The 25,985-nt window shown below is 35.8% G+C and overlaps 1 protein-coding gene across 8 annotated transcripts; it reads right to left on the bottom strand.

The window, feature by feature from the left end:
• Positions 1 to 4,106: 4,106 nt before the first annotated feature.
• Positions 4,107 to 25,364, bottom strand: LOC128230494 (secreted frizzled-related protein 1-like). Of its 8 annotated transcripts, none has more exons than XM_052942808.1 (7): positions 25,228 to 25,364; positions 21,799 to 23,194; positions 9,278 to 9,301; positions 7,905 to 7,982; positions 6,165 to 6,743; positions 5,887 to 5,964; positions 4,107 to 5,692 (listed from the first exon to the last, which is right to left on the bottom strand). In XM_052942808.1, the coding sequence occupies exons 2-7, from the start codon at positions 22,292 to 22,294 to the stop codon at positions 5,364 to 5,366; spliced, it is 1,584 nt and encodes a 527-aa protein (XP_052798768.1). In that variant the 5' UTR covers positions 22,295 to 23,194; positions 25,228 to 25,364; the 3' UTR covers positions 4,107 to 5,363. The 8 variants fall into 8 exon arrangements, with proteins under 8 accessions (XP_052798768.1, XP_052798769.1, XP_052798767.1 ...); XM_052942809.1 differs by lacking the exon at positions 25,228 to 25,364 and adding an exon at positions 24,162 to 24,392 and having other exon boundaries at positions 7,905 to 7,979; XM_052942807.1 differs by lacking the exon at positions 25,228 to 25,364 and adding an exon at positions 24,162 to 24,392.
• Positions 25,365 to 25,985: the final 621 nt, after the last annotated feature.

A 25,985-nucleotide genomic window follows, 5' to 3' on the forward strand; every position in this document is an offset into this window, starting at 1 on the left:
GATGGCCTAAGAGAAAGTTTTGGAACCCTTGCATTCTACCTTGTCAGGTGACAGAACTTGGCTTTATCCTGTTTTGTTGTAGACAGGGTTCTCAATAAGTTTCTGTTGAACCGTCTTAAATATTTTTCGAAATTCGAACCATCCATTTTAACCGGCAGCCGGTTCTTATTGACAGTTCTTATAAGTATAAAACAGCTTTTTAGTGAAATAACCATTAATGTACATGTAGGGTTTAAGTCAGGTCTTGGGAAGAACATGGTGTGGCAGAAAAGGGCTGGGTGCTAAGAGAGAAAAGGGCACATTGGCTGTTAAAATTATAAGATTATTAATTTGACAAATTATGTTAGAGAATCTCAGATGATCATACACTGAAGTAATTTAAGTTTCAAGTGGAAAATATGTTAATTGTGTATGTATTTTTACTCTTCTGAGATGTTTTAATCAAAACAAAGGTTTTTTTTTGACAGGACAGTCATAAAAATTAAATGTTGTGAATATGAAAACAGAGGGGTGCCCATGCTGGTCTCCAGAGTAGGGGTGGGGGATGCTACCAAAAAGGACAGGTGCAAAACTCTCCCATATATCTTGAGCTAAAACCCTATGTACACCTTATTTTCCCTTGATTGATAGTTGAAATTTGTTGTGATTAGTAATTAAGTCGATGTGATATTACAGATAAAAGTTAGGTAGTCTGCAAATAACCAAACTCTTTTTTTTCAATTATGCTAATGTAAACTGTTTATAAAGAAGCCATGATTTATCACAGAAAAAAGGTGTCATATTTTGAATGAAAAGATAAACACGCCTGCCAGTTTCTTCTGTAAGAGTGCTCAGATCATTGAGGGGACATTTGTAAATATGTTTTATAACTTTGTAAACACGATCATTCCTAATGTGTTGATTAAGCCATTTTACTGTCAAAACATATTAATAGCTTCCAATTTGAAATTGAAAGTATTAATGATTTACGCAAATATGGAACATCTTCAGGCGTGGAGTGTTTGAACAGGGCTGAAATCGTCACTCTCGGCTGACATGCGACACTTTGCTCACTCTTTTCTGCACCTCTCCATATTTTCGTTATTTATTTATTAATTAATCCCAATTCATACAGCCATGGCACTGATTGACACATGCCATAACATCATCCCATTTAATTGACTCGAACCTGGACCTAATATTTTTCATATCTCGCTTTTTGTATTGGAATCTTGCCTTATCTTAAGGATAACAATCCGTCCCGCACGAAATGACTGTGTACTTGTTGTACTGCATTCACTGACCACGATACAAACTACAAAGTGCGCTTTCGGGGTTACTTCTTTGCTTTTTATTAGTTCAAGCAACTTCACTATAGCAAAGGGGAATTCTAGTTTTTCAAACACAGGCCGCAATTTTCGAGCACATCTAAGTGCCTTCCAACACGATCAAACTACGCTAGAGTGAACTACCTTTGCTTTTGTATACTAGTAGATGTAATTTTAATTCTAAGACTAAAGGCAGAGAGGTGAAATCTTTATTTCCTACATTATATTTTAGAACAAACTGGTGAACAATTCAGTTGAATGGATGTTTAATTTCAGCTTTCATTAAAAAATGATAAATGCATATGAGCTTGTACATCTTTTTCTGATAGGAATCAACCTGAAAATTTTGGGGGCATTTTGTTTAAGGCTTTTGATTTGACAACGCGTATTTGGAAGCATGAACACTCACCAATCATATGTGCATATTTCTCCTCTGGATCGATCCAAGCCATTTGTCTAAACTATGTACATATGTACTAGATTACATACATATTAACATGTAGTACTAAGCATGTATGTGCTCGTTATGTGCATGATTACTTGCAATCATGTTAATCTTTCCACTGGGTCTTATCGGCGATTTCACCACAACCTGCACTTGGATTGGGATAACGTAATGCACGTGTTCATTTTAGCGTAAAGATCGTTGAACTATTGGCATACAGTTCAGGATGGAAATATTTTCATGGTGACAAGTTGGCTTCTGCTGTGCAGTGTAATGTGTATATGCGCATACTTTGTAAAGAGTGCCGCGCTAATTTTGTTATGATACTTTTACACTGTTTAGATGTTTTTTATTTACAAAATAATCGTATGAGGGTTTTGCGGTCCTATCAAATGTTACGAGGCTTCAGTTGCCAGCCGCCCATGCCGCCGCGCTTTTGAAAGAGTTTCCTTGATGGTATCGTATATAACACGCAGATACTGGTCAGTTTTCAATGTGAAATAATGCCACTTAACAGTAAGAGAATGAACCAGCAATTAGATGAAATGCACAATAAGTATATTGCAAGTTTTATGCAGGAATTAATGGCATTCTTAATTAGATAACCGCTGTTAAATATAGTTGAACTCTTTTGCATTTTACAATTACTCCGACCAGCAATTAGATGAGATGCAAAATAAGTTTCTTGCAAGTTTTATACAGCAATTAATGCCATTCTTAATTAAATAACCGCATTCAAATGAAGTTTAACTATTTTGCATTTTACAAAAGTACTCCGACATACGCACCAATTTAAGTTGTGTTTGTATTTTCTAATTCATGTTGTTTTTTATTGTGTTCACTGGCAATTAAATCCTAAGGTAAGACTCTCGCGTAGTTTAAGTTACAATGGGGATCATTGTAAAATAGCAACGCAGAAATCGCTTTTAAACATTAATCTTGAATTTCAACGTAAACATCGTTGCTCGTGGTCTTAATCAAACCCTAATTACGTTTTTTATTTCATTATACGTATTTCGAAACATACTAACTCGTTCAATCTGTAAATGTTTCAATACGAGAGCTGATTGTGTGAGAGAGTGTTACCATGAATGGAGAAGACAAATGCAAAATGCCACTTACAAATTTGTTCGAGCCCGTGGCATTAATCACGCCAGTACTCCACAAGGCAATTTGTCTACTGCAAGTGGATGACGGTACGGAGATTTAGCTAATTTGTGAGCTGAGGGGAACGATTGTCTGGTGTAACTGGTTCGTAGAGTGATTTATCTAATAGTGAGTCAAAAGTGTTTCTGGTTTCGTGGTTTGATTGTCATTAATGCTTTAAGAATATGCTCCAAATATATCGTAGGATCCGCCACAATCTATCCTAGTGTGCTACCGCAATATCGGAACTCAATAGATATTTTAACTAACATTTAGCCAGATTTCAAGTGCTTGGTCTGCTTTTTCGATTACTTCACCTGTACTGAATTAAGTTTTTTCGACATGGGTTCGGCATTTACGTCGCTGTGTTCAGTCATGATTTCTTGTCGCCGACCGTCATAACCAACTAATGCATTGTGTGACGTGGGAAAATGACCAAGACGTTCTAAACAAATTCTAAATTCAATAATTTATTTTTAGTTCAAGACAAAATGAAACGAACAAATCAAAACATTTTTTTGTTTCTGCTTTTTTTACTTTACCAGTAAATCAGGAGTTATCAACGATACCGTTTTTATTTGTTTTTTCTCTTATACAGTATCTTAAACACGTATTTTGAAGAAGTTCAGACTTAAAGTGTACACCTTTCCATTATACTACGCATGTTTTAGAAAGAGATAAAATAACAAAAATTAAAACGCAAGCATGCGTAGAATTACATGGCTCGAACTGACCGAGAAATTCGAGCTTAGCGAAGAACATTCGATCGTATAATACACATAAACAGATAATTAAAAAACTGAAATTGCCTATTTCTGTTAAAAAAGCATTCATTTTTAATAAATATTTTGGCTGAATGTCGATTTTATAACATTTGACAAGTTATACACGTGCTATCTAAATGCTTGTCTAAACAATAAAATGTTGCCAGTTTTATACGTTTCCTGCACATACCAGTACGACCTATCAAATTCTACTAACATAGTCACTACATATGAAATAAAGTTTTTTTAAAAACGAAACAATATTTTTTTGTAACAAAGCATCGTGTATGAGAAAAGCTATTAAAATAGCACAATACATGTCTTCGTCGCATATCAATATCATATACACAAAAACAGCTAAACTTATGACAAGTAAGAAATGAATAACACATTAGGAAAACTACACGCTTGTCAGCTGCGTCATTTGTGTCAAATTGCTTGACATGACAAACTAATAACAAACCGCCCAACAAAAGCGATTTTCTACTTTAGCACTTCACAGAGACCAGAAGTGATTTGATATTTTAGCAAACAATGCCGTTGAAATAGACCAAAGACCTAAATCATTATTTTTCAGTTAAAGTATTTACATTATTTTTCTAGCAAATATCATCACATATCCAGTTACATAAAGATCGGGTCGAATAGTGTCGAGTAATAGAGCGTTGGTCGAGACGACCACCCGTCCAGCCATCCGCCCGCCATCGGTCATCACATTAAAAAAAAAACACTTCCAACTGGACGTCTTAACACAGGGCCCAAATACTAACGTTTTAAGTCTGACTTTAATAACATTTAGGAATGTGAATCTATAAATTTAAGAAAAAAGACATGAATAAAATATTTTTGCCAAAAACGTTAACAATGTGGTAAGAGTGGTCTAGTGGAAGAGGTGTCCCCCTTTCACCCAAGAGGTTGTGGGTTCGACCCCCAAAAGTGGTACTTTCTCAAAATGGACATCAGTACTGGTTTCTTCCAAAGAAACGGACTCGAGGGTGATTCTATAAGCTATCAGCGTTCATCACAAACGAGCTAAAAGAAATTAGTATAAACTAAAACGTTAAAATTAATAATGGTAAAACTTGTCATATGTAACATATACATCAATAGGCATGATTAATACTTTTCTGATTCTTTTTACAAAAACCCCTCAAGAATTACAATTTTGAGAGTTCAAACGTCAAGACGTTGGTGATGATGGGCCCTGCCTGTGGGAAGCATTGTAGAATATACGTAACAACGAGTTAAAGAAAATGCCAAATATACACACACCTTCGCATCATTCATATCTGTACAAATGAAAGAACAGTAATACTCTATCTGCCATATCCGTAACAGAAATAGACACAAGCCTATATCTCAGCTTCGTGATGAGTCTTTTAAACATGGTATACATATGTACGTAGAAGAATGCAAAATGTTTATGCATTAAAATGTATAGTTTCAACATACATTGTTTGTTTCCAAAGTCTGTGTCACAAAGTTAATGTTGATTTGTTGACAGTCTATGTCAACTGCTAACACCAACCTAACCCACTGTCTTTCTATCTATATAAAAGACATTTGTAACTACCGGTTCACTTCACAAACAAATTAGTTTCACCCATATGTAATAGCATCTGGTATTCTGTCACAACCGCATATAAAATATGTCTAAATTGGCGTCCGTGGCTAAATTGACGTCTGAGACTACCAACAACCTTATTCTGTTTGTACAACACTAGAGCAATCATATCCATTTTCAATTTCTGTGGTAAACCTTGTAAACTCACTGTCTTTCACAAACTCACTAAGGAACGTAATAACATCCCGGCCGCCCTGTTTGGTGCCCATAACAAATAGTGTATTTTTACGTTTAGCCTGGATGCAGTCACAACCGGACCCACCGCTTATTACTGGTTGTAGACGCTTAATGTCTCTTTTAGAAAGGTCTTTTTGTTTATAGAAATCACTTGTCTTCAATCTCTTTGGCTGAAGCCTCTTATCACCGTTGCTATCCATTTTCACCTTCCTCACTTGTATCTTTGTAACTGAAAGACAAACAGAAATCTTCATACATACGTCTCTTGACTTATAGCAGTCATCCTTGGAGGAGTTTGATTTTTGGTGCTCAGTTTTGCTTGTTTTATAAAGAGGACAAACCTTATTGTCAAATAAATTTAAGATGTTTAAGAATTTCGCAACTCAATCGTAAAAGGCTGGGAACGCCTTAGAGTTCACTTACCAAAATTAGCAGCGCAGAATTTTTCGATAAGATTTTCGAAAACTAATGGCTGCTTACATGGTATACAACCGATTCCAGCTGAAATAAAACAGAAATATAATGAAGTTTCAAAAGGACATACCACAAATTTATTCAGATATAAGTATATTATTGGACAATGCCTACTAAAGAACTTTACTAGTAGATATTGATTTCAATATTGGAAGTATTTGATTGGTCGTTTGCCATTTATATCTAAGTTTTGGTTTAACAATACCATACTAATCCAAGTGTCCTACCAATATTGGCCATAGGGTCATCTTCTTTGTCCTTGTCCTTCTTGTCCTTTTTGCCCTTCTTGTCCTTCTTTTTCTTCTTTCCTTTATTTCCCTTGTCTTTCTTATTCTTTCGTTTGTTTCTATTCTGGTCCTTTCCACCTGTGTCAGGTACCTCAAATCCACCGTCAATGCTCACATCCACTTCACCCGACTGGGAATGTGGTTTACCACTTATACTCAGACCTCCGTTATTTTCGTTTTGTCCCCCTATTTCTTTCTCGATCTGCTGCTTGCAGTCGTGTCCCTTTCTTATGGCCTTAATGGCCCTTTTAAATTCCTTATTCTTTGTCCATTCGCTAACGTAAGTTATCACAAAGCGAGAGCCCTGTTTGGCCCCCATGATCAGCTTTCTACTTTTCTTGTTTTCCAACGTTTCACAATCGCACCTTGCTCCGTCTGTAATGCTGAATCGGAGGGCTTTCATTTCTGCCTTGGTCATGTTATTCGGTATTGGTTTGTAGAATTTGACTTTCCCTTTAGGTTCAAGTATTTTGTCTCCCAGGTCATTGATTTCTACTTTCTTCATCTTTATTTTAACAACTGCAAAGAAAAGAAATCAGTCGTGATTAGGATGTGTATATGGTAAGATATAAGGGTGAGGGTATTCATCATACGGAAACTATTGATTAAAGACAGACAGATATGCTCTATGAATTCACATTACACTTTCTACACTATCGTCTGGTGGCCTATTATGAAGAATTACTTTCTGGTAAGTGGCCTAATTGGCAATTACTTCAAATTCCTCCGCGTTATTAAAACTACTTATCTGTGCAGCAATGAAGCATATTTCTGTTTGATATTTTATGAGTGCCTGCTGCCTAACTGATCTGTCTTTCAGATTAACAAAAAGCAGATTCCTCCGAGAATCTCTTGTATGCGCAATAACAACGTAGTGACTTTTAAATGTAAGTAAATTATTTATTGCTCGGAGAAGATGTATTGATGGGAATTTTGTACGTGGCGGATTTGGATTCTCAATTATGTTCCACCGATAGCCAAAGCAGAAAAGTTTATCGATGTACATACTTGTTTAATGCGTTTTCTAACATATTGCTTACGAAGAAAGCAGGTGCCGCACCAGAGCACTCCGTACCACGCTGTTTTATTGCCAAATTATTTTAACGAAGTCTGGCTTTCAAACCCGGAAATGTACGTTCTAACTTGCTGCTGGTCGGAATCAGATAGCGAAGTTGGTTCGGAGGTTTTTGTAAAATATTGTATCTTCATTTATCAGACACTGACACCGATTTATGCCAGACAACACGTACTTTCAGGCTTAAAGATGCAAAAATGTATCCATAATGCGTTATTCGGTAATCATATGAAGCTATTCCTCGATAGGTGTTTGTATTTATGAGTATGTGTATCGCGAAGTTATATCCACGGATACAGTAATTCGAAAGTGCTAAAACAGACTTATAAAACTTACGTGATCCTATGCCAATATCATGGCATCGTGTTGTCGCAAAAAGCTCAACTTGGTAGAGCGTATGTTAACCAATGCTTAAAATAGTACATAACCAAATCTATGTCATGATTATCACTTAGGTCCGGCTTTCAGAAATTTAAAAAGAAATCGCTGATAACCTGAAAGAGTCTGTTTGATGTTTGAGCTTTCGTATAAGTCAGACTGGACTTAACAGTACCAAACTATTCAAATGCCAATAAAGAACACATCAATCGAAAAATATACCTTACCAAAGGTGGCCCAGCAATAGCTGTCCAGCAGGCTCTCGAATGTCATTGGCTGCTTACATGCATGGCACACGTTGGCTGCTAAAACAGCAAAGAGAACACATTACAGGCTATTATCAATAAAATGTACATTGACAACTACGCAAATATGGTCACTTACTTAACTGAACGTACACCTTAGGCATATAATACGATGTCATATTTATATTAAGTAGAACTTCAAGTTATAACATGACATTAAGCATTACTACAAACATTTACAATTAACTATAACATTGACAAAACTAAACCATGACATAGTGGAACCCATAAACAACTTTTATGTGGTATAATATATGGAAACAAAGTATCATGCAAGTACAGGGTATAACTTATGAAATTCTAAATAATAAGAATAATAAATAGATGGATAACCATAACGCCTTCAACACGGAAGAAAGTGTTTGTGTGGTGGCCATATCATCATTTCCTACGGAACTTATGAATTTGTTAAATGTGTCTGAATGACAAAAACTGGTTGTTTTGCCGTTAGCGTTGCTGCAACATGCCCTTCTTGCCCGCAGGTGAATGCAGCCAACGGTGGAGTAATTGATGGACACTGGCGGGCACATGTCATTCTAATGATCAACTCATTAGCAAAATTGACATGCCACATACTGGTGGAGTTTTTTCCGATTTTAAGAAAGGCTACATTCTTTATGACAAGAATCTATCAAATGAAACGTAGAAAATAAAGATATTTTTTTGTATCTGTCAGCATTGTTTTGTGATAAATTAATGATATGAATCCATGTCTGCTGTATGAGTTTTACGAGATTTTTTTAAGTTGTTATCTGAATAAAACAGAAATATTTTGTCATAGTTTTAAACAAACTGAAATTCGAACATTTGTACCGTATGATGTTTTCAATATTAGTATTTATATTAAAATAGCAATGAAACAATACCAAAATCTGGTTTCCTATATGTTTGTTTATTATTTTTTGCTTTTTAAAAAAAATGACGAAATGTCATTGGCAATTGCCAAACCAATGCTATTAGTTACTTTAAACAAAGTATTAACTAAGCACCTTCGCAATCGATGGATTTACAAGTTGCTCTTATTATGCATTAAAACACAAACTAATGATAAATTACCCTGACGTTTTGGGGCATCTTCGTAACAAAACTTCCTACATCTTTAAACATCACACAGACAAATTAGACAGAGAAATTATAGATTAACGCTAATGGGTGGGTAGTTGAAAAGGGTTTATACGTTGGGCGATTACATAACAAAAACGAAACAATAAACAAAATATAAAAAGGTGACATTTATGCAATGGAACAAATGAGACACACAGTAAATGAACGTGGCGACAATGGGAGGCACTTACCCGTTGTGGTGTTCGCGCCACTACCTTTATGAAATATAGCAAAGATGAAATTATGGTAGAATGAATATAATCATACTGTAGAAGAATGAACACGATTTATTTTCAGTGCATGAACTTGTTTGTGAACCAATGAGAACTGAGTATTATTATAATTTTGGCCATAGAACGCCTGGTCGCTATATTAAGTACTTGTAGAACGATTTGACTAAAAAGCTTCATTTGAATAGTTGCCATTCGGAACTCCTCGACCATTATTATCGTTGTTTTCATTCGGAGCTCCTCGGCCATTTTTTATCGAAAACGTTGTTTTCGATAAAAATGGCCGAGGTGTTCCGAATGGTCTAGTTGCATTTGAGTTAAAAAGGGCAGATGCGATCATTAGACGAAATGTCCCTTGTGTGATCTCAAATCATGAGCTGTCTCTATTGAAAGTTATGCTGACATCATTAGCCCGGAAGGTTGCTGTGACACAGACATTTGAACAAAACTCGGTTCTCATTGGTTCACAAAGAATTGCATCCACTAAACATGACAATATATATTTATAACGTTCTACAGCATAAAGGTAGCCTCGTCAGGTCGGGCTGCGACCTTTCTGTAGAACGTTTAAAATACGCACTAGTGTATACATGAAAAGCCTAAGCTCTTGACCATACCATATTACACATAAATATTATAAGGTTAAGTCCTTTTTACCAAAATAATTAACTTCTGAGGTTGTTTTCGCTTTTGTGTTTATCATCTTTAATAATGTGCTGACACGAGTAATATGGAATGGTCTCAGTATTTTCTGTCTTGCAACCAGACTGATACGGACGTAACCAACTTAGAATGTGTTTGTATCCAAGGGTTGCAGGACATTTATGACCACTATATGCTTAAGCCTACAAGCAATAGCGTGAAATACACACGCTCAATGTGCATGTAATATATGACTTATTTTATAATTAAATCTTGGAAAACTATTACCTGAGAATCATTATGATATGAAACCAACAAGCAACAAAGGTATGAGAGGAAGAAAAGGAAGAAAGGAGTGCAAGGAAACAAGAAAAGGGATGCATCGCTTTCAATATTGTTATTTCATTATTATGATTATCTGTTGTATTAAATTTCAAAACGTACGTATATGCATCGATCGAAAGAAACATTGGTAGTCTTATATGAACACATTCAATTAACATTATATTAGTTTGAAGTGTGTCAATCACTTAATAATACACAAATGAATAGTATCCCTATTGTCTTTGGTCGTTCAACAAAAAGTGAAGAACAACAATGCCATCTTTTATGCATATCCTAAAATCAATATATAAGCCTAAAGTTTTGTTTTATTGTGTTCACTTCATTGATGAAACAACTGTATGTACAATGGAGAATGAGAAAGGTTGAAAGCAGTTTATTGCAGCTCACAAAAAAAGCTATCTTCAAACACCAGACTTGAAGCACTTTCAGCCATTAAACAACAGTAAAGATAAGTTGAGATTTCCGTAGAGAATATCTCGATTGTGTAACGTTAATATGCTAGAATTATTATAAAGAACACCACCAATGCGCATTTTTTTATATGAATATGAATGATAGAATGCTTAAATAGACAAGCAGCCAGTTCATGAATATGTGTTGGTGTTGTTAACATGTGTATGATAGAATGAACATGTCGAAACTTTGTACCGAAAGTTAAAAATGTTAATAGTTTATGATTCAGAATACAGCTATGTTTCTCTATTGTTTTGTACCTGATGCGCACCTTATGATGTCACAAATCTCTTATGTTGCCCAAGGAAAGATTACGCCATTTTAGATAGAAATAGTGCAATCAAGTGCACGCTGTTCATTCAAATTGCGTCTCAGATATTGACATTCAGAGGGTTAACTACAACACAATTTTAAAGGGGATGCGGTCCGTGTGCCCTCCCAAAACCCGAAAGTGAAAATTGCTTTACATGTTAACGAAATACAAAGCGGCCCTAAGAAGACGTGTGTTTTCTGGGCCATTCCAAAAAATATTTACTTGAATATATATAATAATCGTTCCTATCATACACATTCATTAATTACGAACTTGAATAAGTGACTCTCCTTTAAAAAAAATATAGGTTGTTTTTAAAAAAAAAATAGTTTTGGTGCACTAATGCCTAACCTATGGCATTCGTACTGTTTAATGAAAAAATAGTTTGTTGAAATAAAGATTAATGAAGTTTGAACCGAATGTAACGGCGGTTTACCATGTGACAAGCAAGATGAATCATGACTCCGTCCCTCGAGAATGCTATGACAACCGATGTCATGTTTGTGCGGGATAATGGTTTGTTTAAACTCATTACTTTTTGTTACATTTTGATGCAAGTGTTTTTGTTGTTGTTGTTTTAAATCACCTTTATGATACTGAAATGGTATAAAGTCGTGTGATGAATTATTTAGAAATCAAATAAAAAGTATTTTATTTCGAGAATTTAATAAAAAGGATATACATATATAAAAAAGGAACAAAACAGCAGCAACAACGACACCTTATTCATATAGTATTTCTTCCCCCCGTGGACAAGGGATTGGTTTATAATCCATAAAATGGGACATTCTGCGATTCCTTAGTATGAAGTGATCGTTAAAAATTAGTTTCAAGGCGGATGAAATCAAGCGTCAAAAGCACACAGACCTCACACGATCATGTACAATAATCGTCTTTTCAAAATATTTATTCGATCGGATACATTAATATTTAAATATGATGTTAATAAATGTAATCTTATTTTGAATAGAACAAGAACCGCAGGTTCAACATTATGGTATTTGCACATTTATAGACGTTTTCATGTCATTAAATATCTATTTAAATTTCATTCTCAATAAAATGTGAAAAGAAATATTTTGAAGGCGTCACATACTCATATATGTAAACGCGCTCAAATAAGCACTGGTACCATCAGATAGTCGGTTACTGGACAACCAACTTCCAATCGCCACATAGTAATGCTTTGAAAACTTGTTGTTGTCTTTGTTGTTGTTGTTGATGATGATGTTATTGTTGTTGTTGTCGATAATGTGGCTGTTGTTGTTGTTATTGCTGTTGCTGCTGATGATGATGTTATTGTTGTTGTTGTTGTTTTGAGATATGTTGTTTGAGCTTTAAAATGGTCACATTAACAGCATACGCAGCAACTTACGTTTAGTTTATACGACCTTAAGAATGGTGTACAGTCATTAAATACACTAATGTGCAACAACATACTGACGTGAAAAGGGTCTGCCAGACAACGGACAAAAAGTTGTACGTTCAGTTTAGCCTGCATATGGGATTACAAATAGAAAAGCAATAAAGAAGAGGAAGCTCTGCAAAGAAGTGAAATATGTACTTTTAAAATACCAGCAACCCGTCCCCCTATGAACTCATTCGTCGCAAACAATTTCATGTACCGGTACTCACTGGATGTACTGTTAGGCATGATGGGTTTCTTTATACAGAGGCTATCGTCGCCGGGAAATTTATCACATTTAAGAATCTCCGGCCACGTAAAACTGTACTTGTTCATCCTGGCCTCACAGCTGCTTTTGACGGACTCGCAGAGGGAGCGGCACGGGAAGATCGACGCCAGCTTGTTCTCCAGGCACACGGGCGCGTACAAGGAACACAGGAAGAGGTCGGTGTTCGGGTGGCAGCCGATGTTGTAGAGGAGCGTCCATGGCGCCGCCTGCTTCTTTACCTCCCCCACCGTATCGTGGCCGAGCAGGTTAGGCAGCGTCATGTTTTCGTAGCCCACGTTACGGCACAGCGTCAGGCCCTCCGGGATGGGTACGCACTGGGTCTGCATGATCGCCCGTACGTCCATGCTGTACCATGCGCCGTCCGGGTCGTGCTTCTGAACATACTCGCCGTTCGTGTAGTCGTACTCGTAGCCAAGAACGTACATCCATAACATTGGTAACACGTATATCCAAAATAAACTTTGTACATTCATTGTCTAAGCTGATACTATACGTATAAATGTTTCAATTAATATTCCCATAAATTGTCTTCCGGCGTAATGTTTGAGTTGCGTGTGATCACTAAACAAATAGTTGAATTATATGAAATGGTAAATGGTATCCGAAATAACATGACAATTTGCTTGATATGATATTGTAACTGCCTATAAATGCTAGCTCGTCAAAACTTGTTTCGTGCATGCGTTTTGCACATAAACGCACACAAAAATGAACATGTTATCTCTTTATACATTCGAGATCGCATTTTTATATAAACGTGCATTTCATTAACATGAATAAAATCATTATCGACTTGATCGTTAATCTCACGCGCAATAAATACACTGCTGAGGCATTTATTCTGGATTATTTTGTAGTTCAAAGGTGTCAATCAACCAATCGCTGAATGATTTAGAACTGATTAACCAATCAAAAATAATATGGAACTCTTACAAAATGACTTCAAGAATTCCCACTAGATTATGAATTATGATTTTACCATGTGTTTCTTACTTACACTTAACGACCACGATCAAGCAATTTATATGTTTAGAATGGTTCGAACAACAGATCGAGTATTTGATGTTTCTGGTTGATGGTAACAACTTATTCACGCTTGTAAAAACCCATGTAATTATCGTTTTAGGTGATCCAACGAGTTTGTATTTATTCTCACCAGCAGTTCTGTTAAAGGAATGTCGGGCTTGTGGAACCCCAACTAACACGCCTCTGTTTAAAGGCCCTGACGCCACAGCAGAATGCCGAATTTCCTGCGCATTGGCTATTGGTCAATTGCTATTAAGGGTAAACTAGACCTTTTGAAAAAGGCACCGCTAGAACAGAAGCTCACCGAGACCCATTTCATGGACACAGGTTTATTTTTCGTCTAAACTTATATAGCGATTAATGATTCTAATCTTTTTTCATTAACATACATGAAAATACGTCGACACGTGCCAGAATACTAGAATTTAAGATGATAAATATATTTTGTTTACTAATTACGATAATCATAATCTGCTTTTTATCGAACCAACTAATGATCGTGTAGCATGATTATTTTGGCGTGCTTAGGATTGGTAAGAAATTAAGAATGTTTAAACAGCACGAGATGCGTATATTTCTATTACATCTGTCGATAAATTTTCTGCAATCTCTTGAATTAACATAAAAGGCATATAAACCAAAGTATTTAAAATCAAAGTAAAATAAATCAGTTACATCAAAGCCCGACACAAGGGGTTTGGGATTGTTTATTGACCACCTTAGATCGGTGGAAACAATTTCAGAACTGAAACGCTTTGTCGGAATAATAATGCCCACACATCTCGTCTTTAACAAAGCAGAATCGTTGAAGTGTTTTGTTTTGAATTGCAAACAAAAAAGCAGAGTTCACCTCTATTTAAGGTATTTCTTGTGTGATAGAATGTGCAAAAAAGCTTATATGGGTACTGCACTGACCGAACACACCTGATTATATTGCTCTGAATAAGTCAGTTCAAAGCGAGCTTATACGAGCACTCACAGATCATACCAGCTGATATGGCCGCCGATATTAGCCTGATAAAGATGGGCCTTTATGAACCCTTACAGGGCGCACCAGGTGATATGCCAGTCAAAAGCGAGCCTATATGAACACTAACTGAACATACAAGACGATATGGACTCGTATATAGGCAAGATAAATATGACCCTAAATTTATACATTTTAACATGTAAACAGGATGTCGACGTGATATTTATGTTACGGCGTTAGTTGGTGACCCGAAATGGGATATACGGGGCACATGACACAATATTCAGGTTTAAACTACGCTCTCACCCGATATGGTTTCCTATGCCCCGTATATCCGATATCGGGTCACCTACTTACCCCGTAGCTTATAATATGAACCCTAACAGAGCACACCAGGTGTTAAGCCTTTTAAAAGTGAGCCTACATAAACCCTTACCGAATATACCAGGTGATAATGGACTCGAAAATAGGCCAGTTAACAGCGACCTATTATGAACATCATAGAACATACAGCATTATATAAGAATGGTTCAAAACGACCTTATATGAACACTGACAAAACATACCAGACTATATGGGATGTTCAAAGCGAGCTTATATGAAAACTGACAGAACATACCAGGTTATATGGGATGTTCAAAGCGAGCTTATATGAACACTGACAGAACATACCAGACTATATGGGATGTTCAAAGCGAGCTTATACGAACTCAGACAAAAAATACCAGATTATATGGGAAGTTCAACGCGAGCTTATATGAACATTGACAGAACATACCAGAGTATATGGGATGTTCAAAGCGAGCTTATACGAACTCAGACAAAAACATATCAGATTATATGGGAAGTTCAACGCGAGCTTATACGAACTCAGACAAAACATACCAGATTATATGGGATGTCCAACGCGAGGTTATATGAACACTGACAAAACATACCAGAGTATATGGGATGTTCAAGGCGAGCCTATATGAATACTGACAGAAAATACCAGGTTCTATGAGATGTCCTAAGCGAGCTTATACGAACTCAGACAAAACATACCAGATTATATGGGAAGTTCAAAGCGAGCTTATATGAACACTGACAGAACATACCAGGTTATATGGGATGTTCAAAGCGAGCTTATATGAACACTGACAGAATATACCAGAGTATATGGGAAGTTCAAAGCGACCTTATATGAACCCTGACAGAATATACCAGAGTATATGGGATGTTCAAAGCGAGCCTATATCAACACTGACAAAACATACCCGAGTATATGGGATGTTCAAAGCGAGCTTATATGAACACTGACAGAACATACCAGGTTATATGGGATGTTCAAAGCGAGCTTATACGAACTCAGACAAAAACATACCAGATTATATGGGAAGTTCAACGCGAGCTTATACGAACTCAGACAAAACATACCAGATTATATGGGATGTCCAACGCGAGCTTATATGAACACTGACAAAACATACCAGAGTATATGGGATGTTCAAGGCGAGCCTATATGAATACTGACAGAAAATACCAGGTTATATGAGATGTCCAAAGCGAGCTTATACGAACTCCGACAAAACATACCAGATTATATGGGAAGTTCAAAGCGAGCTTATATGAACACTGACAGAACATACCAGGTTATATGGGATGTTCAAAGCGAGCTTATATGAACACTGACAGAACATACCGGAGTATATGGGAAGTTCAATGCGAGCTTATATGAACACCGACAAAACATACCAGAGTAAATGGGATGTTCAAAGCGAGCTATATGAATACTGACAGAATGATACCCGAGTATATGGGATGTTCAAAGCGACCTTATATGAACCCTGACAGAATATACCAGAGTATATGGCAAGTTCAACGCGAGCCTATGTGAACACTGACAAAACATACCCGAGTATATGGGATGTTCAAAGCGAGCCTATATGAATACTGACAGAATATACCCGAGTATATGGGATGTTCAAAGCGAGCCTATATGAACCCTGACAGAATATACCAGAGTATATGGCAAGTTCAACGCGAGCCTATATGAACACTGACAAAACATACCCGAGTATATGGGATGTTCAAAGCGAGCCTATATGAATACTGACAGAATATACCCGAGTATATGGGATGTTCAAAGCGAGCCTATATGAACCCTGATAGAACATACCCGAGTATATGGCAAGTTCAACGCGAGCCTATATGAACACTGACAAAACATACCCGAGTATATGGGATGTTCAAAGCGAGCTTATGTGAACACTGACAGAATATACCAGATTATATGGGATGTTCAAAGCGAGCCTATATGAATACTGACAGAATATACCAGAGTATATGAGATGTTCAAAGCGAGCCTATAAGTATTTATCTTATATTGAGCACTTGCAGAACATACCAAAGCATATCGGCATTGAAACAAAAATAAACGCGAGCCTGTATGACCACTTACAGAATATTCCAGATTATATTGGCACATTAAAATCATGAAAAGCAAGCTAAAGTATCCAATGAATACTGACAGAATATACCAGAGTATATGGGATGTTCAAAGCGAGCCTATATGTACACAGACAGAACATACTAGATTATATGGGATGTTCAAAGCGAGCCTATTAGTATTTAGCTTATATTGAGCACTTGCAGAACATACCAAAGCACATCGGCATTGAAACAAAAATAAACGCGAGCTTATATGAACACTGACAAAACATACCAGAGTATATGGGATGTTCAAGGCGAGCCTATATGAATACTGACAGAAAATACCAGGATCTATGAGATGTTCAAAGCGAGCTTATACGAACTCAGACAAAACATACCAGATTATATGGGAAGTTCAATGCCAGCTTATATGAACACTGACAGAACATACCAGGTTATATGGGATGTTCAAAGCGAGCTTATATGAACACTGACAAAACATAGCAGAGTATTTGGGGTGTTCAAGGCGAGCTTATATGAATACTGACAGAATGATACCCGAGTATATGGGATGTTCAAAGCGACCTTATATGAACCCTGACAGAATATACCAGAGTATATGGCAAGTTCAAAGCGAGCCTATATGAACACTGACAAACATACCCGAGTATATGGGATGTTCAAAGCGAGCCTATACGAATACTGACAGAATATACCAGAGTATATGGGATGTTCAAAGCGAGCCTATATGAATACTGACAGAACATACCCGAGTATATGGGATGTTCAAAGCAAGCCTATATAAACACTGACAGAATATACCAGATTATATGGGATGTTCAAAGCGAGCCTATATAAATACTGACAGAACATACCAGAGTATATGGGATGTTCAAAGCGAGCCTATATGAATACTGACAGAATATACCAGAGTATATGGGATGTTCAAAGCGAGCCAGCCTATATGAATACTGACAGAACATACCCGAGTATATGGGATGTTCAAAGCGAGCCTATATGAATACTGACAGAACATACCCGAGTATATGGGATGTTCAAAGCGAGCCTATATGAATACTGATAGAACATACCCGAGTATATGGGATGTTCAAAGCGAGCCTATATGAATACTGATAGAACATACCCGAGTATATGGGATGTTCAAAGCGAGCCTATATGAATACTGACAGAACATACCCGAGTATATGGGATGTTCAAAGCGAGCCTATATAAACACTGACAGAATATACCAGATTATATGGGATGTTCAAAGCGAGCCTATATAAACACTGACAGAATATACCAGAGTATATGGGATGTTCAAAGCGAGCCTATATAAACACTGACAGAATATACCAGATTATATGGGATGTTCAAAGCGAGCCTATATAAACACTGACAGAATATACCAGAGTATATGGGATGTTCAAAGCGAGCCTATATAAACACTGACAGAATATACCAGATTATATGGGATGTTCAAAGCGAGCCTATATAAACACTGACAGAATATACCAGAGTATATGGGATGTTCAAAGCGAGCCTATAAGTATTTAGCTTATATTGAGCACTTGCAGAACATACCAAAGCATATCGGCATTGAAACAAAAATAAACGCGAGCCTGTATGACCACTTACAGAACATTCCAGATTATATTGGCACGTTAAAATCATGAAAAGCAAGCTAAAGGTTCCAATGTATAAACATTATAAAGTTGCAATTCTTCCGACAACAGTAAAGCTGAGTCATAGTTCTATTAGTCTCATCTAAACGGTTGTGCAAGGTAGCGAAACGACAATGCTGTAGGTTTTTTTGTCGGTTTGCTCGTTAAATTGAAGAAAAACAAACATTGTGCTCTTTTTGCAAGTTTAGGCAACAAAAAATGAACAATGATGGCATAAGAGCAGAAAAATATTTACTGTTATCTTTAAAGTGTATACGGGAATAGATAAACGTTTCAGTGTTTACGCTTACGAATTCTCAAGTTATCAAAATTTGCCAAATTAAAATTCCCTTTAGTAATTAATTGGTTGAATTAGATAGGCTATTCAGCGGCTGTGCGCATGTGCATTGGCTATTATGGAGACATTCTTGCCAACACGAGGAAAGTTGTTTTTTTTATTTTTGCTTTACTAAACAATTAAATCGACAGCCGAGGCTAGAATACAGATTACATGGTTTAGTAAAGTGAAAAATAAACAATAACTATAACATTGTAGCCTGTGTTTTACACATTATGTTTCCACTGCGTAGTAAACCTCTTTAGACGTCTGGAATCGATTAAAATTTAAAGTGATTGCACAAAAACTCCACTTTTCAGACGGATTTCAATATCATGGTGATTTACTAAAATAATTTCCATATGTTTGTGCGGTTTTAAATATTCTAGAATTGTGAACGTTTCTTCGTATAAGTTAATTTAGTTAAAATCAGACTTATTTACAAGACTCGTGCATTTATAATTTTAGCATGAAAGTATTATTCCTTTTGCCAACTTAAGACATGGAAAGTCCGAATCGCACAAACTATGAATCATAATAAGTACATAATTTGGTTCCACGCTTACTAAAATACGTTCTAATATGATATATAAATAATTATATGAGAATGTCAAGGTCTTCTCAGAACGTGGTATTACGGTTTTCCGCTCCTAATGGTCAATGTTTAGGAAACCTCCAACGTTAATATATCTTATTTAATGTTGCAATTCTAATGTTCATATATCGTTGATCTATATCTAACTTATCATTAAATGCCATAGAATAGCTTTTAGAATACCTACATTTGCAGGCAAAAGGGTTACATGGTTGATCGTCTATAGAACAGAACAGAACAGAACAGATATTTTATTAAGACTTGTACAAAGTACATCATCTTCTTAACCACAAATGAATAATAAATAAACAAACACATGGTATAACGACTAGCTTATTTACAACTTAAGTAATAGTTAGATGACATGAAGAGAATTCTTAATTATCAAGAATGGGCGGAGAGAGCGTAGCGAACGAGTCCTTCCTAATTATTAAGAATTAAAGACTTAATCATTAAGAATTTCAACTTTCGCGAGTGCTTTGAGGTCCGCCCACTGCCACTAATCCGATACACATTTTCTGCGTCAGAGGTTGCGTTGTCAATGTATTAGCCAAAAAGGTTGTATTCTAAGTCAGTTAGATGATCTGAAATAATATCTTAATGACCGAGAAGGGCTCGTTCGCTACGCTAACTCCGTCCATTCTTAATCACTAAAAATTTACTTCATGTCATCAAACTATCACTCATGCTTGTTCATTGTGTATAGACAATGTTCGTTTACTATTGAATTTGCTAATAAAACTTTGACTTGAATAAATGTATGCTTCCAGTGAAATTTTATGGAAAATTGAAATTATTCGTAATTTATAAAAGTGCACATCAATTAATATCTCTTCGACGAATCTCCTCAATTAAAAAAATAAATATTCATACAAACAAATCTTGAAAAATAAAATGGTGAAAACAATCCTAGGTCTGTCAATGTGAATGATTGTACAATCTCTTAAGATATGCTCGGAATTTTAGATACACAAAATGATGCTTGAAATTGTCAATGTCAACAGTGATCTAAAAGGGCCTAAATTATGAGTGCAGTTTGATAAATTCTGCAATATATCAAAACATCGGTGAAGACAGTGCGTTCATGAACCTATATAAAGATCAATGAAATCCATAAGTGGGCAAAACAATGCAGCATGTCTGATAAACACACAGGAAACGTACTCGGAGAAAGCCATGAATGACAAGAAATAACAATTTGACGAAACAAAGATGCTGTAATACCCACAAAAATAAATGTAACTGTACATTCAGACTTACCGTAAATTTGATGTGTTCGTTAAGTACATTTTTGTAATGCTTGTCACATTGTCCATTTTTAACTTTCACGTGCATTTTAATCATTTTCAAATGTATAATTATATTGATAAAAAACACTACAGAAAGGGATAAAATTATTGATTGATTAAATTGATTGCTGTAGTGATATACCATTAATTGAATGGTTGATTAAATGGTTTATTGATGTTAAATGGAGGGGTAAATGTATAGATTTATTGCTTGATTGACTTCTTAAATGATTGATGTCTTAATTGATTGATGTCTTAATTGATTGATTGAAGTTGATGCTTTTGTTGTTTTTATTGTTGTTGTTGTTGTTGTTTTGTTAGTGCTCAACTCGACTCAAATATTGTCACTGATGTATTTTTTGTAATAATTACAATATGAAATAGAAAGCGGTGCATTCACTATTGCCTTAAAGTAATATAAATTAGTTTTAAGCGGAAACACTCGATTTCGCGCATAGTGCACATTTAAATTCCATTTCATTTTGAAATGTGACTACTTGTTATCAAAGGAAAAAATGAGTATAATAATAAATAACGATGAGCGATAGGCAAAAACCGAAACAGCAAGAATGCACAGAAGAAAGATTAATAGCACATTGTAAGAGTATGAGAGAACATTAGAATGATATATAGTGACATAAACTTTGTTAATAAAGATATTATAATTATTTAACCAAAATGCCTTTTATCTCAACACGTATACATTAAGCGGTCATTAAATATCTGCATAAAATTAACTTACCACTTTCAAAGTTGACTTGTTCAATGCAAAGCTCCTCCGGAAATTGGTCGCAGCGAAGGATCTCTGGCCAGGGGTAGTTGTAGTTATTCATGCGGCCTTCGCAGCCGTTCTGGACCCCCTCGCAGAGCGACCTGCACGGGTAGACGGACGGCTCGAGGCACACGGGCGAGTAGAGGGAGCAAAGGAAAAGCTTGGTGTCTGGGTGACAGTGGAGATTTAGCAACATCACCCAGACGCGCGCCTGGTCAACCGCTTCCTGCACGGACTCGTGGCCAAGCAAGTTCGGCAGACGCATCGTCTTATAGCCGATGTCATGACACAGCCGCATCGTCTCGGGAATGTCCACGCACTTGGGCTGGTGGGCGCGGCCGCCGAGGGTCCCCCAATCACTGTAGTCGCTGACATACCCCGCGCCTGCGTCGTAGTATTCGTACAGAGCCCAAGTCCGGGTCATCAGAGTACCCAGGGCCAATAAAGTAACCCGTAAACTAAACATTCCTAGAGTTTCCGTCCAGGTTTGGTACACTACAACGTATACAAATCGTATAACGAAGACTATAGAAAATATTGTTTTAGCTATAATGTCTCAGAAAAGGTTCATTTTGGACAAAACATGTCTTAACTGCCTCGTATTTTGTTTCCATTAGCTACTGTCACATGGTTTATCCTATCCAGAAAATTGCGTTTCCAGATGTCTCGTTTTTATCCAGGAAATTCACACACTATTGCATTAAGACTTTCTCAAGAGAAGTATTCCCGGGAGTGAACTTCAGCCGAACGAGTTTGTCTTTCGTTTTTGTATTTTCTAAACGCAAACTTTCTTAATCAAATTTGAGACAGAAGTGAGAATAAGAGACTGAGTGAAGACACAGCTAAGGATCTATATATCTGAGGACACAATGGCATGCAAGGAATACCAAACTATAGTTTGCCAAGATATTAAATAAATGATCTTCGAGTGGCGACCACTGGTTTTGCAGTATGACACAGAACACAATAGAAATTCTTGTGTTGCACAGCACTTAAGTCCCTATTGTACCTCCGTACCCCTCAGTTGCACCGACGATTTTCACAGCCCATGACTTTGTCTTGTGTCTACATCAAATGTCTGTTGATTAAGCATTTGTATTAAACTCAGCTTCAACCTCTTCTAGTTTCCTTTAATGTTACTGCCGTCGCAATAAAATTAGTAAATTACTCCAAAAGCATTAATGTTCATATACGTGTTCAATTTATTTCATAACTTTGATTCACAATAGCGTTCTCTTGTTTTACAATTTTGCATAAATTTCGCTTTCACAAACATATTATGTACGCCAGCCAGTCATACTTCATGATTTACATTCCCACAAAATTTTGCAGCTCTTACCAACGTGGAAAGAGAATGTGTTTTAGTCTGAAAAATAAACATATGCAGAGGTATTAAAACAGGGGTCGATGATATACAAACAGACTAAGTGTTATAATATTTTAACTTTATATGACTTCATCTTTCAGAATTTGAATATAAGATTATTTTCCTCCAATTAAAATGCAGCTCTTCCACAGACAATTTGTCTTGGATTAAGGTCTTTGCTTTCATATGATTCTGTTATGTAACTGAAGATTCAGTAGATGGAGGCACTCTGGAGTATCATTTTAGAATGTAATTCAGTCGCAATTTTAATTACTTCTTGACAGGTTCCCAAGACGATGAACATACATATGAAGAAAACAAAAAATATTAATGGCCTCGTCAATATTTCACGGAAGTGTTCAGAAGAGTAGACATTAATTGTATGTACTTATAAAACTGTACATCAAACACCGATGACATCATTGCATTTATGACAGTAAAAGGTGTTAAGATTTGATTGCGCCAAAATACATTTCATAAATCATTCTAACATTAATCTAATGCATGCATTTTTCATAACTCCAAAATAGCAATAAATCATTATCAAATTCATTCTTTGAAGAGCATTTATGACGCACTTGAATAATACATTGAAAACTAGAAAATCATGTAATTATGGACACTATGCTGACCTTATCTCGTGCGAATAAGCTTTAGATATACTTAAAACGGCTTTAATTTGCCGTATAATTCGAGACATAAAAACACTGGTATTTAGGTGACTGAAAAGAGTTAGTGCATTAAATGATTGCCAATCATGTTAGGCATGTATTTAGTTTCCAAGACCAAATGATCAAACATTTGGATCAATGATGTCAGCTTATATTACGCATTATCATGAAACTTAAGTTGTTGACTAAATATGTCTTTATCAAAATAGTGCAATCATATATGAATTTTAAGTAGCTTAAAAAAAGTTAATTGAAAACATAAATTAATCATTTTCAATCATAAATATTCCACGTACCTTTAAATATTCTCGACCGTATACATCCATAGAATGATAACTGTAATCTGGGCATATGGTCGGACGGTAATGTCCTTTAAGATTAATTTTTTCGCACTGTTTATATGTATTTTCATAACAATGCAATGTTACATGCTGACACTTTCGACAATTATAGTTATAACAATTAATATCTAAACACACAGGTGCAGTCGCTGACAAAGCACAACATTTTTCTCCCCTTAAGTGTTTAAAACCACACAAAATTAAAAGGAGGTGTTACCAAAGGTGTTCCCAGTAATATGGGAAGACTTTTGTTTGAAAAAAGAAAACTTCACAATATGTTAATGAAAATGCACCAGACCTTTGTATATTTCACAACAAAGACGATTTTAAGATATCTTATTTCGAATTTACATTAGATTAAATGGATAAAATGAATCATGATTAGTGAATTAAATTTCATGACAAGGGACGATTAACTCAGACACAAAAATTGACTTTTCAATTCAAACATAAAAATCAAGCAATTAACTGCTTTAATTGGCAAAAATGCATTTTCCCTTTCAAACCAGACTACAGCCCGGTTAACGAGGACTAACGTATGCGATTGTGAAAAAGAAAATTTAAAAAGTCCACCAGTTCACCTTTTATTTGATTAACATATAAAAGCTACAGTATGTCTTTTCGCTGCAAAAATATAAATGAACCGTAAAAGAACATTGGCTTTAAAATAAATTATTCTTCTATTGGTTTTTAGATGAATGAATTATGCAATATGCTCGTCTGCCAAATGATAGAAAAAACAACCAGTTCAGTACGTTAATTCTTTTTTTTTCTCAACAAATTGCACATTGCTCCTGAAAACTGTTTTCCCACGTCCACCTAGTATTATAATTAATTTATGTAATAGAAAATGTAAACACAATGTCAAAGAATGAGTACGAGTCATTTAGTGCCCCCGCCTTGTATGTTCATGCACTTCTATTAAACAAATATTTTTATAGATTTGTAAACAAATGCTTTTGCAGATATTTACATGAACCTGATTTTGTAATAAAGTCACAAAAGACTAAACTATCCTTACTTGTGTGTCGAGACAGTCCGTTAATGCACAGTCAATATTAAGCACCAACAAAAAATCTGTATCAATTGGTAAGCTTTTAATACTTAAAACCGTTTAACAAAGTATATAGGGAGGGTCTCCATCATTCTATAATATTTTCCATTATTCTATAACATACTCGAGCCACAGAGAGAGAAATCCACAATTTAGGATGCATCGGATAATCGTCTCAGAAACAACTAAACACTTAGGAAAGAATTTTATCAAAATAGTTGATGAAACGTTTCTTTATACTTTTGCATACTAGTATTTTATAAGTTTTCATCTTGTTTCAATAAGTTTCTCAATCATAGTATTAGTTATTCTCAATTTTCCGTGACATGTGAATGTGTAAACATACAGATATGAGTTAACGGACTTACATACATGAGCAATATAAAATATGAATTATGGAAGAAATATCACAACGCATTAAGTACAATTATACCAACAATACAATTTGTGTCGGAAATCGGCAATGTTTTATTAGCGCATGTTTACATATTAACATTTTTTTTTTCTTAATAAAATGGTACTTTTGCATAAGATAAACCGGGTTAAAATAATATACTGTACATAACATGAACAAAACATCTACAATGGCCCTATGTTCAGTTCTGAAAGACGATACGCGGCGTTTTCGCGTGGAGCATTATCTCCAGCTTCTTCAGCAGATCCCATTATCTGCATTATCATGACACTATCTCAGGTGCCAAAAACAATACACTGATAAAATGGTC

The sequence above is a fragment of the Mya arenaria genome, chromosome 4 (assembly GCF_026914265.1).
Source record: "Mya arenaria isolate MELC-2E11 chromosome 4, ASM2691426v1".
Taxonomy (NCBI): Eukaryota; Metazoa; Mollusca; class Bivalvia; order Myida; family Myidae; genus Mya; species Mya arenaria.